General features: G+C 40.2%; 1 protein-coding gene across 4 annotated transcripts in view; it reads right to left on the bottom strand.

The window, feature by feature from the left end:
* The window catches only part of LOC113033273 (uncharacterized), a 27,393-nt gene extending 12,900 nt beyond the window's left edge, over positions 1–14,493 (bottom strand). For 2 of the 4 annotated variants that reach the window (XM_026186913.2, XM_026186914.2), the window contains exons 1-2: positions 14,289–14,465; positions 637–1,610 (exon numbers count right to left, since the gene is read on the bottom strand). In XM_026186913.2, coding sequence (XP_026042698.2) covers positions 637–1,610; positions 14,289–14,369 — 1,055 coding nt within the window. In that variant the 5' untranslated portion in view covers positions 14,370–14,465. Of the gene's footprint in view, positions 1–636; positions 1,611–13,914; positions 14,053–14,288 lie in introns of those variants that run through there. The other 2 variants (XM_026186915.2, XM_026186916.2) reach the window with 2 other exon arrangements.

Raw genomic sequence — 14,493 nt, 5'->3', positions numbered from 1 at the left:
ACTTTTTATGTGTTGATAATACACACTACACTTGTAAGAATCATAGTTTACGTTCTAAGGCTTTGTGTCAATTTTTGACCAATAAAATCACTAAGTTGACCTTGAACACCTTGATCAATGCAAACCAAACTTTAATGAATTGTTACCATGATTCCCACTGAAGCTTTACCAGAATTCACTCAAAACCTCGTCCTGTTTTTACACAGAATGATAACATGCATGCACTACCAACAACATGATTTTGTTGTTGGTCATGATGTTGGTAATTACCAGTGCTGTTATTCAGGGCAGCTGTGGCATAAATGTTTCATTGGGTGGTGGTCTAATTCATTTGATAAACACTGTACCATATCCATCTCTCTCTCTCTATTGTGAGATGTTGGAACTTTGAATGAATATTTAGTCAAAAAAAATAAAAAATAAAAGCTTTAAACAAACAAACATTTCTATCCCATTTTCAGGTAGCAAAGCACCAGCCTGATCCTTTTAACATCGTAAAGCTCTCACAGTCAAGAAAACTATAAAAATGGACTGTAAGTCAAGTATCATTTCAGTGCACAGTGCTGTATTGGATTAAGGTGGTGCTGTTTCCAAAATGTAATGCCTTTAATATAATAAAGTTAACACTTCTATTACCTGAAAATGATGCAGTGGGCACTTGTAAGTATCATAGCGAAGAAAGCAGCTCCACTCACTGCAGCCAGCAGTGTGTCTAGCTTATTGGCAGTATAAGCTGTGGCATGGAGGTCTCCTTGTGGCTCGGTCAGGTTCTGGTAGTGGAATAGAAGAGCAAAACCACGTCCCCAGTGGGTGGTAGTGATCAGTTCCATGATGACCTCCACCATTTCCTGGCTTGAGCCAAACACCAGCTGGCTGCTAGGAGGCCGGTTAGACCCACAAAACCTAGAGGAGAAGGTGATGAGGTCTGAGATGTAGAGGACATCGTGGGGGCAGGCGTCAAGGACAGACTGCTGGGTTTCAGGGCTTACACTTAGACTGTTGGTGGAGTGTGGTGAAGAAATGGTGGTCTCATCCACAACTGTGGTCGGGTTAGTACTAGGGTTGGCATCTCCCCTTAGGTGATATGAGGAGGCAGAGTTGATGGCTTTGTCCCCAGGAGGCACAGCGTCAGGTAGGAGGAGGAGAGTGGAAGGAGGTGGCAAAGATAGGCTGGAGGCAGCATCTGCAGATCTTTTGGCAGAATTCGAGACTTTGGTAATCTCCATTTTTGTAGACTGTTCTTGGACAACTATTTGCTTCACCTCACCATCTTGGAAGGATTGCTGAGTCTTTGAGCCATCACCTACACTCTGAACCACAGGATCTTTAGCCACTGAAGAGGTTTCATCAGCCCCTAAGGTGCCAGGGGCGAGAGTTGCCCCATCCTCTGCATCTTCTTCATCAAATTTAGAAGCAGAGAACTTGGATTCTGAGTCATGACTTTCAAAAACATCAAAGTCAAATATCTCCAGAATAAGCTGGTAATCAATAGGTACAACAAACTGCCAGACGCAGTGTGTCCCAGAGGAGTAGTTGTATGGGAAGCCAGGAGATAGAATTAGGCCTTGAACATCCACCACATCCACCCTGGCACCACAGTCAAAATACACCTGCAACAGGAATTATTTAATTAGTTGTGTCATATATCAAAATCTGCTTTTAAAGTAGATCTAAAAAGTCTTGCATTTTTTAATTTCAGACATTGACACCCTTTCTAAGACCTTAGATAAACAGGACGCAACTCAAAAGGTTAAGCACAAAAGCAAAACCCAATGTCCCACCAGTACTTGCATTTTTGTTATTCTTTGGCATTTCATTGCTAACTAGTGATTCATTACACCGTCTAATTCTGAAATTTACTGATTACATTTTCTGTCTGTGTCAACATGTACCACTAAGTCAAACAACAAACGTCACTTGTGGTTAATTGCATAACAAAACCAATTTGAAATGGTAAAATGGACTGGGACTTGCAGCTGTATTCAGAAGTTTACATATGCTCATGTGCATGAATGCCAAGCCCCACCTTGACTCCTCCAAACACACCTCCTGGCACTGTGGTCAAATAGCTGAATCGTTGTTTTGTCTAACTCTGTCTAACCTTCTTGTACAGAAGGGCTGTTACCTTTTTCTTTCAACTGTTTTTCCCCCCAGGGTAAAACAAAGTAAACACTCATTGATCCAAATCATTCAATTCATATGTTCATGGCTACGGGTGAATAAAACCAAGCACCTGGGCATGCAGACTGCTTCTACAAACATTTGCGAAAGAATGGGTCTCTCTCAGGAGCTCCGTTGCCCATTTCATGCTCCCAGCTTTGTGGGAACAGGTTGGGTATGGCCCTTCTTGTTCTACCATGACTGCATGACCATTGCACAAAGCAAGGTCCATAAAAACATAGGTGAGTCTGGTTTGGAGAACTTGTGAGAACATGGCCTGCTCAGAATCCTGAGCTCAACCCAACAGAACACCTTAGGGATGAATTGGAGAGACTGCGAGTCGGGCTTGTTCTTGTCCTGGCAGAGACCAAACGATTAAGCATAGTACACAAATGTTAAAAGGGTTGAGGCTGGAGCTTTGGTAAGGCAGGTAGGTTTAATGTTACCTTGCTTTATCGCTTCCAAAACCAGTTTTAATGTGTGTTTTGGGATTACTGTCCTATTTGAATACCCAAATGTGTCCAATATTCAACTCTCTAGCTGATTTGAGGTGAAGTTGAAGAATCTGGAGTTAATCCTCGTTCTTCATTATTCCATGCGCTTTGTATAATGCATCAACACCGGAACATGAGGCTGCCACCACCATGCTTGACAGCTGGAGTTCTTAGATTTACAAATTTATATTTACTCCTCTAAACATACCTATTGACGCTGTGGTCAAATAGCTCAATCTTTGTCTTGTCTGACTATAGAATTCTCCAGAATGCGTCCCAATTCAGCTGCAATTTACTCGTTTTTCAGATAATTATGTTTTAAAAATATGTAAATATCATATTTAACATCAGTTTAAGTGGGGGGTCCCCTTCTTTGAATGTTTGTATAATGCATGTTACCACACTGTTGAGCAGCTTTTAAAGTATAATTCATTCTTCAAGAATGTGATTAATGCTTTCAAATGGCCTTGTGTAGTTTTTGACACCATCCATTAAACGGCGCTCATATTTAACTTGATATCTGATTGTTCCTTAGTTACAGACTGATTGGTTATTACATTTTTTTTACCTCATTTAGCTGACTAGGAAATTAATCACAAGAACAGTACTTATATGCACATATTTACAATAATCTGTTGTTGCTAGCTCCATAAGACCTTCCCAACCTGTAAACCTGCATCAATCTACAATTTTCCTTCTTATTATTCAATGAGTTTGCTGAACTTTCTCAATGTTCTGAAAATTGGTCAAACCAATAAGTGCTGTCAAACAAATACTTCATGATGGCAAAGAGAAACTACCAGTTATAGTCAATCATGGTCGCTAACAAGACGATAATAGGCTTTGAGCTTATCAAATTAAAATATATCATACAACCTTCAGCACCAAATATTAAAAGATTTGAGGGTATGATATATTTGAGCCTGTTAAAAGTTTTTTTTTTTTTTACTTATATGCTGTATGCTATACAGTCACTCTGCCCTGGAAAAAGAACGGTTAAAACAACTCTTAAAAGCCCCAAATTACCATGACATTCATGTCCAGGAGTGCATGTTAATTTCTGACCACATCTGTATATAGCGCGTTTCTACTCAGGTCGAGCAGTCAAAACGCTTCCTTCTTCAGTGAACTATTCAACTCTGCTGTTCCTCCTTTACATCAAAGCATAGGTTTCACCTGGGTAACCTTGGGGAAGGGGACTGGGGTATTTCTTTAAACATGCTGGCTATAATTCTTCCCAGGTGTTCACTGGTATAAGGGGGACCTTTGCCCTAAGGAGAGGCAGATGCACAGTTGGTTGGGCCAAGCAGCTGAGAAGCAGACCTTTGTAGGGGGGCTGAGTGTTTATGAGCTTTCCTGTTGGTCTTTCCTGTTGTGGCCTGTCAAAAAGCCCTAGTCTGGCTATCCTTCTTTCCAGACAGGTAACAAACCAACAACCACAGGCGACGTTTGTGCTCTAGACTGGGCTGGAAGTGTACTAGATCTCTTTGAGATTATAGTTCACATGGGAGCTGTGCAACCTAGATCGGGGACATGAGAAAGCTAAACTCTGATTGCTACAGGAGTGATCCGCCCCCATCCAGCATTCTGCAGTTAGTTCATTTAAATTGGTAAAACCTGCATGTAATTTTGACTGGAAAAGTGAACCACTCACTCAGCCCTCAGGTCATCAGGATGAAACTAAAAACATTATCGCCAATATAGTCTCATAGGCAGGCCACAGCATATTAAAGACACATGGGGGGGGGGGGGGGTCAGCTAGGGCAGCACGGCCTTCATAACTAAAGAAAATACGACTGTTCTCAGCTGTTTAGACATTTGGAAACATATCCTAGAAATTTCACAATTAGCAAGTCCATAGCTGCACTCACACTCTCTTGAACTTTTTACATGAGTATTATTCGATTATTGACTTAAGTTACCCTTATCTATGACCTCACCACTTTGCATAATAGTGAGTTACATAACAGTACCTTAACATGATCCACGTTAGCCAGCAGCAGCTTTCAAATTGTATTTCAATGATCTCAAGAGGCATTTCTACCCAGATTGATGAAAATAAACAAAATGTTAATTTAAAAAAAATCGCCGAGGACAAAAAAAAGACGCAGTTAACATCTGCCCTTTCCTCTGCTATCAACTTACGCTGGAACACACATTAAGTACCCATCTCGCTCAGTGCCAAACGTTTATGTTTGTGGGCATTCAGCAGTCTGTCACATTATATCAAAGTACTTGGAATATATGATTTCTGCAGTACATTACAGTTAACTTTACAAACAGTAATAGCATTGCCAAAGACACCAAAGACCAGTGTTTGTAGCATACTAATGACATATTATACAAAATCTTTGCTCACTCTTAGTATTTAAAACTTTCTGACATTACTCATTTTCTCCTGACACTCTGAGGCAACTACATTAGTGCATGACACGTTTGGATAGCCTACACACTTAGTAGAAATTAATGTGATGTGTGTGATGTGATTAATGTGAGGAAAGAATTACACGGATGACATTTGAACGGGCCAAATGCCATTCCTGCTGAAGTTAGAGAGAGTAAGCCGATTAGGGGTTTGCAGCAAGGTTGGGCAATGACGGCACTTAACACCACAAGGGTGCATAACATGGCAAAGAGAAAGATAATACCGCCTCCAGCCAATGGTACCATTAAAAGATACACCTGTGGTATTAATTTCAAAATCCTACGTCGCCTTCTTCTCAAGTTATTGCAAGATTTTCAGAAACTCTGAACTTGGACCTGGAGGTCGAGGTCACTGAGATTGAAACACGTCCCAGATTTTTTCTAGCTACAACTATGACATCTAATTCGCTTCATTCTGGAGTGACTGCATCTACAAATTTGGGTGTAAATAGCAGGGCTGGGCCATATCATACCGTTCACGGTAATACCAGTATGATGTTAGGCATTGATAAGAAAATGAAATCTTGTGATAGAATATGGGTAAAACGCGCATGCGCAGTGCCTTTGTTTTCATATGCACATGGCGGAAAAAGCATGGCGGCGACGGAGAATGAGAAGGGCGAAAGCGGATCGTTGAATGAAACGGATGAACCAGAACTGGTTTGTAAAAATGCTGCAGCTTCAGTGATGTGGAACTGGTTTAGCTTTCGTCCGTCAGATACACAACAAAGCACATTTTTTGGTAGAGCATGCTAGCGGGCCGTCGTTATTACCGAACCGATTTTCTGTGCTACACGGCGCTCAAGAATCTGTCAAAAAAATGTTTTGGTACGACTTTGCTGAGCTACGAAGCCGCACCGCTTGATGGATTGTCGGAGCATTACGGCTGCCGTAGGCGGAGCCTCGCAGAGTGATACGTACTGTGCTTCAACATAATATTACTGTATTGTGTGTATAACCTCTTTTTAAGTGTTGTGGATATTACACATGGTTATGCTGAGGATATGTCGGCCAGTTTCCACTGGAAATGCCTTTTGGTTAAACTGTCAGTGAGGAATTTGCATTTGCACTGTTACATGTTTATATAGCTTTAATGCATAAAAACAGCTGCTTGTTTAAGTGAAAATACATTGATGGGGTTTTTTGCACTAATAAAGTTGAGGAGTTGTAAAGTATTTTGTCTCGCGTCAATTATATCATCAGTTATATCGTTATCGCGAATTTTCAAATATATATCGTGATAAATATATTTGGCCATATCGCCCTGCCCTTTCACAATTTAAGGCTTTTTCACAACATAAAATTCTAAATAAATAATTTGAGCCTAGGTAGTCCTGGCAACTTTAACATTGCTGAGGTTAAACCCTTTTTCAAGTAAGGTCTCACTTATTTTAACAAAATATCATCACATCATGACCAGTTCTCATCACAATCAAGAACTGGCGCCAAAATCTTTGTTTTACTCCATTTCTTCGCCGTGTTCTGATGCAGAGATAATGAAACTATTGCACTAACGCCACAGATTGCATGTAAAAGATTAACATAGTTTGTGGAGTGTTATTGTAAAGACTTGGCTTTACAGTTTTTTACTACGGCCTTTTGGCCATAGCTCTTAGTTTTCTGAAACCAGACATGAATGAGGGGTGGATCTGACTGTGAAACTGAGTGCAAATTCCAGAGGTGGGACCAAGTCATTGTTTTGCAAGTCTCAAGTAAGTCTCAAGTCTTTATCCTCAAGTCTCAAGTCAAGTCTCAAGTAATGTCAGGCAAGTCAGAGTCGAGTCTCAAGTCACTGGTGTAAAAGTCCGAGTCAAGTCACAAGTCTGAAATTTTGAATTTCAAGTCCTTTCGAGTCTTTAAAAAAAAAAAAACGAAAAAATAATGTTGCAGTTATGCTAAATGTAAATATTAGACCATGTAATTTTAAAATCTGTGTTTTTCTCAACACATGACAAAATAGTGAACTTAGAAAATATACACAAATTGTGAAATTGCACCTCTTTAAAATGCAGCTCAATTAAACCTAGCTCCAAGAATAATTTTCACCGACAGTTCTGAGATAAGCTGCATGTTATTCTTGGATGCGGTTGTAGGACCAGCTTTAAAATCGCATGACAAAAATATCATACACATTAAAAAAAACTGTATCACCAACGTAGCCTGGACAACATTTGCTAGTTAGATGAAGTCAGCTATCTCATCTTAGCATATTTATATGCATATTTATAATTACACGGTTCTTGGAGTGAGTGCACACACTCATGAAGTTTAGTAACTTCCGGTCACTGCAACAAGCCCAGGTACAGTTTACCGACGGATGGGTGCAGGACCTTGAAATGCACTGTGTAGAACGAAAGACCATCGTACGTATCATAAGTTTACCAGTCTCACAAATCGTCGTCATAAATACACATTCCTTAACCGTTTATTAATAGGACCTTTGAGCTCAACGGTAATTAATTAGTAGTGGAAATAATTTCTGGTAGCATCACAGAAATGTAGCAGTGACAATAATACTGTATGCTGTAATCACCGCGCGGATAGGAGGCGGCTGGCTTGACCGCGGCTCACAAATGACGGCTCACTTTACCGCAGTCTGTAATCGCACTGGGCAATTAGTGATACAAAACAACTGTTTTATCCTGTGAATAAAAGTATATGTTTTTGTCAATGTACCATAATAACAGAAGCGAAACGCAATATTGTGTCAGGACAATTCACTATTTATGCACAATAAATAAAGGAGCATAGCGCGACAATTTCTGTTCAGCGCCAGACTTGCTTGTAACCTATATCACTAATTATGTTATGAAAATGACGTATTAACTACAACAGCAGACTGACCTGTGTGGAAATGCTTGGAGCAGACTAACCTGTGAGCTGGAGTTTTCTGGGACGTTATATTTGACCTTTGAATGGCTGCAATCCAGTCGCCTCTTTGTTACTTCGGAAACATGGCTTGAACAATTTCTCTTCAACGACGTAATCCGATAACAACCGATCTCTTTACCCGTCGGCTTCCCGTGGCTGTCATGCGACCGGCTATTGCAGTTAATAATACAACGGCGTCTTGACATTTTTGTGTTTCTTTTTATCGCTGTGTAACTGATTTTAATTGAAAGCCTGCGTGCGCTAGTACCGCTTGCCACGAGTTCCCAGAATCCTTTGCGGTTCTACCCCTGAATGACGTCACATTTTCAATCTCTATATAATATGCATGTTAAATTTTATATTTGGGGTAAAATATCAAGTCTTTTCAAGTAAACCGGTTCAAGTCCAATTCAAGTCCCAAGTCATTGGTGTAAAAGTCCAAGTCAAGTCACAAGTCTTAGAACATTTTTTCAAGTCAAGTCTAAAGTCATAAAATTAATGACTCGAGTCTGACTCGAGTCCAAGTCATGTGACTCGAGTCCACACCTCTGGCAAATTCCTACAGAAGCTACTTATCAGTCACAAGTAGGCCTTCCCAAAAGGCTGTGTAAGTCTTCCATCCATTAAAGTCATTATCTATAATTGGAATCATGAATCACAGATCTCAATGATATCTATTCCTAATTACAACAACAACAAAAATAACAAGTCTCCAAAGTAAAAGTCTGTGTTACAAATGACTGCCTCCAATCCAGGCCCATTATGTAAGGAGGAGAAGAGAAAAAAGAAAAGAAAAAGTCAGTCCCAACCTATTTATCAGCGTGCTGGGATGTATAGCAACACCTTAAAGCATGTGCATATATCAAAGTTTTTGTTGCTAACTTCAAATTAAAGTGAGTGTAGCTTTCTCAAAAATATAAAAATTCTCAATTTGAATATTTGCCATGTTGCCTTTGGATCTCTGAAATTAAAAAAAAAACAGGGAATACTGATTTGCAAATCCACACACTGTGTTTTTACTGAAATTTTGTACAAGGTCCCATCTTCATTGGACACAGGGTTGTATATGCTAGACTACACATGAAAGGGCCCCAAAGTGCCACGGTGTCTAATGGAAATGGGACATTCTTATAATGCCAACATCTCAGTTCTGTTACATCACAGGCCGCTCTACTGGCAGGCCGCTAATTATTCAAGGATGCCTTTTCTCATGACAAAACAATGGGCCACATTGCTGTTTTGGTGAACCACTCCACAAATGGGGAATGTGGATAATATTTTAATGAAGTGATGCTAATAAGTACGTGGCATAAGAGCAGGCTGGTTATGCCACTGACAGCAGCTTCCCCGGACACAAGTAGACCAACTGAGCACATAATTGTCTAAAATGACTTGTTCAGTAAAATATTGGACCAGCTGCTGTCATTACTGGGAGGCCCCAAGCAAATGGTATTGTTCCAGTTTTCACTTTGGATCACCAGATTTTTAAACCAAAGAAGAACAAAAATAAAAAATTATTCCATGACAGCCATGACAAGTTTGTCTAATTAAACTAACTGTCTAATTAACTAGCTCATGTTGTGCAGCTGATTTATATACCATATTTACTGGACTCTATGCATATACCCTTACTGCTTTCATAGGAACTAAGGAGAGTTCAGGTGAGCGTTTACACAAAACCACAATCCATCTTACCAACAAACTCCTCCCAAGGTCAGACCATGCAATACTCTGGAAAAAAAGACCTACCACCTCAGACTCTACTGGGCTCAATAGCATGTCAAAGTTCAAGGCCTTAGAATTGGGGAAAAAAATAAAACAAGTAAAGCATGTTTGGAAGGTTTGAGACAGGAAAGAAATAATAGAAAACCAAAAAATACAAGCACACAAGTACCAAAACAATAAATAAGGTGTAGTAATAGCCCAGGCAAAGTCCAAACCTCAATCAATTTCAAATGCTGTGGCAGGACCTGTGCATAAAACGGATGCCCTCTACAATGATGTGACAGACTGATAAAGTCATACAAAAAATAATCATTAATAATAATAATAATAATTAATAATCAAATAATTCTCATTATGGTTGCTAAAGGAGATTCTATAAGCTATTGAATCATGGGGTGTACTTGTTTTTTCACGACTGCACAGAGTCCCGTGGAAACTCTTTCAATTACCACATGTAGTAATATTATTACAAATTTCAGCAAATATAAACTGATGACAAAAACTACTGTTTATCATATTAATAGCTTATGTCTGATAATATTTTACTTTTGTTAAAAAAAAAAAAGTTAAAAAAAAAAAAGTGTTTTGTTTTGGGGTTGTTGGTTTGTTTGTTTGTTTTTTGGGGGGGGGGGGGGGGGGGGGTTGGTTTTACCACCCAGGCTGACGACACCCCTGTGAAAACTGCAACACGAGCTGCTTCTGCTGAAGTTCTGTTAACACACACACTCTGCCTCTCATGCACAAACAGCCTGGGACTGGCTCATAAACAGGCAGGCAGGCCCCTCAAAAGGGGGCAGGAATCCTCACCAGCCCTGTTTACTGAAGAAGTGACACTGCTTTGCAGGCTAGTGCTTGGGTTGCAGCAGCCCACTCAGGACGCACTGAAATCACACTCCACTTGTGAACCAAATCTGAATCAATATCAACATAACTAAACTTTGCCATGCAGTAAACAGTATGAATAAAAAAATATTTAACCAATAAAAATGCGTGGATTATGTCTTCACCTCCTCTCAAATAGACTGGACTTGATGTATCTGGGATACAAGTATGAAGACCAAAAAAAAAAAAAAAATTCAGGTAAACAAAGTGACACAGCTGCATAAAAAACAAATTTAACCAAAAAAAAAAAAAAAAAGCTTTACTGAAATAGAAAACATAAAATTCACGAGGATGAGAAAAACCTAACAAGATTATGAGTCTCTCTAATTTAATTTAACCACTTTGACTCAAAGTTCAGCAAACATCTAGGAATTCCCCAGAGTTACACTAGTTTCCAAAGATAAGGACTTAAGGGAAACTGCAGCATTCACAGAATAAAGAAAACAAACTCCAAGGCTTAGAAACTCAGAGCTCCAGGTAGCAAGAACCCCAGAATAACAAGGACAGACTGCAATCAACTGAATCTTAACCTCTTTGTGACAGTCTACACAGACAGAAAAAAAAGCTCTTTGAAGTAATTCTCCACAACTGTGAAAAGGTGCCGATACTCCAGCCCAGGACTTATCGCATATCCCCCTCGTGTCCCTGCCTCTCCTACTGGGATTAAGTGGCTGCACGCTCAGCCAATGGTGAGTTTTTATAAGTAACTGGCACGGCAGTCTGATTAAATCCAGGCATTTCTGGGGTTGCCCTTGTTGGCCGCTTCAGCCCATTTTCATCACAGTTTGCATCAAGAGCCATTTATGAAAGACCTCTTTGAGCTCATGCATGTTTGATCAACTTTGTATTTACAGAGCCATCACTGGATATTCACTGTAGCCTACATGGATAAGTGGGGTGCTGTAAATTATTACAGCTGTGGTTCTCTAAAAGCTATGTGACTGGGTGGGCTTTTCCATGTTTGTGGTGTAAAACCTATTAACATATTTCCTCTAAAAAAAGGGGGGGGGGGGGGGGTAAAAGTGCTGCTGCTGTGGTAGCTGTTAAAACCTTTGGAACCCTGTGGCAAATCATGACCTTATCTTCACAGTGGTTTCAACTGGTTTGGAGAAATCATTCCCAGACTTTGGAATAAGATTGAGCCAATGTATCACTGATAATTAGTGTTTGGGCAGCACCCCTATGAGAAGCCCAATGCTGTGCTGACAGAGTAAATTGGATTCAGTCAGGATGCAACAATATTTCCAAGTTTAAAAACATCAGAATTGCCAGAAGAGATCATTTTTGAATATCATCTCCAACATCACTGATAATCCCTGAACCAGTGTGCTCAGTCGCAAATATTGACAAAGCTATTAGAGCCCTTCGCTATGACAAACCCTGAAAAGCTTTCTGCTCTAAAATGTATTGATTTAGCTCTACTAGTACTAAAAGCATGTTTTTATCCCAGGTTTATCCAAAAAGCTTGATCTGACTCAGAGGTGTGCCTCTGTCATATGAGCAGTATATTCATAGTCACGAAGCGAAGCACCTGATTTAACAAAAGTAAACAAACCAGATGATCTTTAAAAATAAATTTTAAAAAACCCTCAGAAGGCAGCACCAGCAGAAACTTCGTTTAAATATTCCAGCAGACAGCACCAAATTAAAACATCATCCAGGTTTTACACCATCTGCATCTCTGCTCATCAGTTCATCTCTACCAACTGCAGATCACTGACAAACTATGGCATGTTAATCCGTTCACAGACCGAGCAGATCCTTCATCAGATATGAGAGTTCATTATTCATTCTGAAAAGAGATAACTCTGCCCTCATTCTGAAACACCGACCAGGGCAACACATGCTTCCTTTTTTTTGTCTGACGGCAATAGAATAAATTCCAAACTTGTTTATGCTCTTCTGGAAAAAAATCAACTTAATACAAGGGGAGCAGAGGACAAAGCCATCATTTACTGTGCCACTTCAGGCAGATAATTGCAAAGATAGTGAGAACCCTATGCACACAGGAACTAAAGCTGGAGACGCTGACAATTCAATATAGTGTGGGCTTTTGTTGTCTAGCTCTGAGGACTGTGCTGCTCAGCCATCATTCTTCATCAGTGGAACTAGACAACTGTTGACAAATGGAAACCACAAAGCTTTTCCTGACCGACAATGTGACAATCGCGTTTGAGGAGATCTGTGCCGAAGGTAACCCTTTATATAACGATACCAGCCATTGTTACAAAAATGGGGACAATATACTGCATCACACAAAAATGGCAAACAGAAGAATCAGGGATCAGAAGACTGAGCGGATGATGCACTTTAAAAATTTAAAAAAAGAGAAAATAAACAGTTCTCTTGTTTTCCTCAGTCACGTGTAGAAATCTCCCTCTTATACACTTTAACACCTCTGACTTCTCTCAGGTAATTTCATCAGTGCAACTTCAAAACCTCAACCAATCAACTCTTAAGCGCTCACAGGCACTAATCTGACATTTTAGTGACCCTTTGCCTTCTTCTGTGGTATGTCAGAGACCAGAGAAGCAGTTCCTGCCCATTTGCTTTCCTCTACACCAGACAAGCCTTTGGATCATGAAGTTTTCCTGTCAGAGGCAAAGCTTTGGACGTCACAGTCACCGAGTATGAGAAGTTTCACATAAGGTTAACATGTTCCCAATGTGGTTCTCATTTCAGCAGTTTGGACTGCATGCCATTCTCCAACTCTGAAGTGCAGTAACATCAAAAACATGCCCTTGCCATCAAAACAACTCTTTGAAAATCTTTAAGGATATAACTGCCTCAAAATTTGGAGTTAAAAAAAAAAGGAGGAGGGAAGAAGGAATAAGGACGGATTTTTTTGCCACTTTTTCATGAATGGAAAAGGTGCATGAGAGGAGCTCAAACTGAAGTGAGAGGGGAGGTTTAAAAGTCTGGCTACCGATTACGTGACAGGGGTTATTTTTGCTATATAGCCACGTGGAAAATTGTGATATAATAAAAGTAAAAACAAGTAAATAAATTAAGAAATAATACATTAAACGACTGAGAACCTCGTTACACAAAATGCCAAACCACGAACTGACCCCAGGGTAATTCCGATAACCTGTTTATGTTAAATAGTTGTCTCCTGCTCAGCTTTCACAATGAGATGCGGCGCGCTGTGAGGGTCATGCTAATGTCCCGTCCTGTTAGCAAGCACGGCGTAGGCGAACTTTAAGAGTAAAAGCTGTAAATTTAAGGGGGCAATGCTAATTGCAAAACTTCTCCCCAGCGTAAAGTAAAAGCTTGCTTGTTCTTCGAAGCGGAGTACCCTTCTGATATACTCTGCTGAAATGTTATGCAACCAAAGGCATTTAAAGGTTTACATTACCATATTTTGAAACTTAGTTCACACTACGTACTGCTTCTTGCTATCGCCTACACACAGAGACGTCTGTAAGAACTTCGTTACGTTGGTAAAATAAAGGCTGATGGTAACAGGCGGACTGCATTTAAATTGAAAACGTAGCTAACGCAATTGCTCGTCGGACGTGTGCCGAAATGAACGGTGGCGCCTGTTTTATCGTATAGTAGCTGGGTTCAACTCTCTCGGGGTCAATGAGTTTACCAATAAGCGAACAACTGTAGAATATCACGTTTTCCGAACGGAGTTCGCGGCTCGGTTCTCTACACAAGTGAGCACGACACTCAAAACAGAGCTAAGAACGTGTGATTTATTTTTGCAGCAAAGAAATGTCAACTTACTTTCTGTGCAACGCATCCCATCACGAAGAGTAGATATGCTGTCATACAAACATGCACCCCGAGCGACGTAACGTAGCTCATTTTTGCCTAATTGTTTCTTTTTAACGCCACGCACATTGAACTGTGTATCCCGCTCCTCTGCTTCCCTCTCATTCACCTGAAGTGTCGGGAGCGCGCTCCCATCGTTCATGGGCAAACACGGACG

Source organism: Astatotilapia calliptera, chromosome 12 (assembly GCF_964374335.1).
Source record: "Astatotilapia calliptera chromosome 12, fAstCal68.1, whole genome shotgun sequence".
In the NCBI taxonomy this organism is placed as follows: Eukaryota; Metazoa; Chordata; class Actinopteri; order Cichliformes; family Cichlidae; genus Astatotilapia; species Astatotilapia calliptera.
This window is presented reverse-complemented; position numbering and strand designations above follow the sequence as displayed.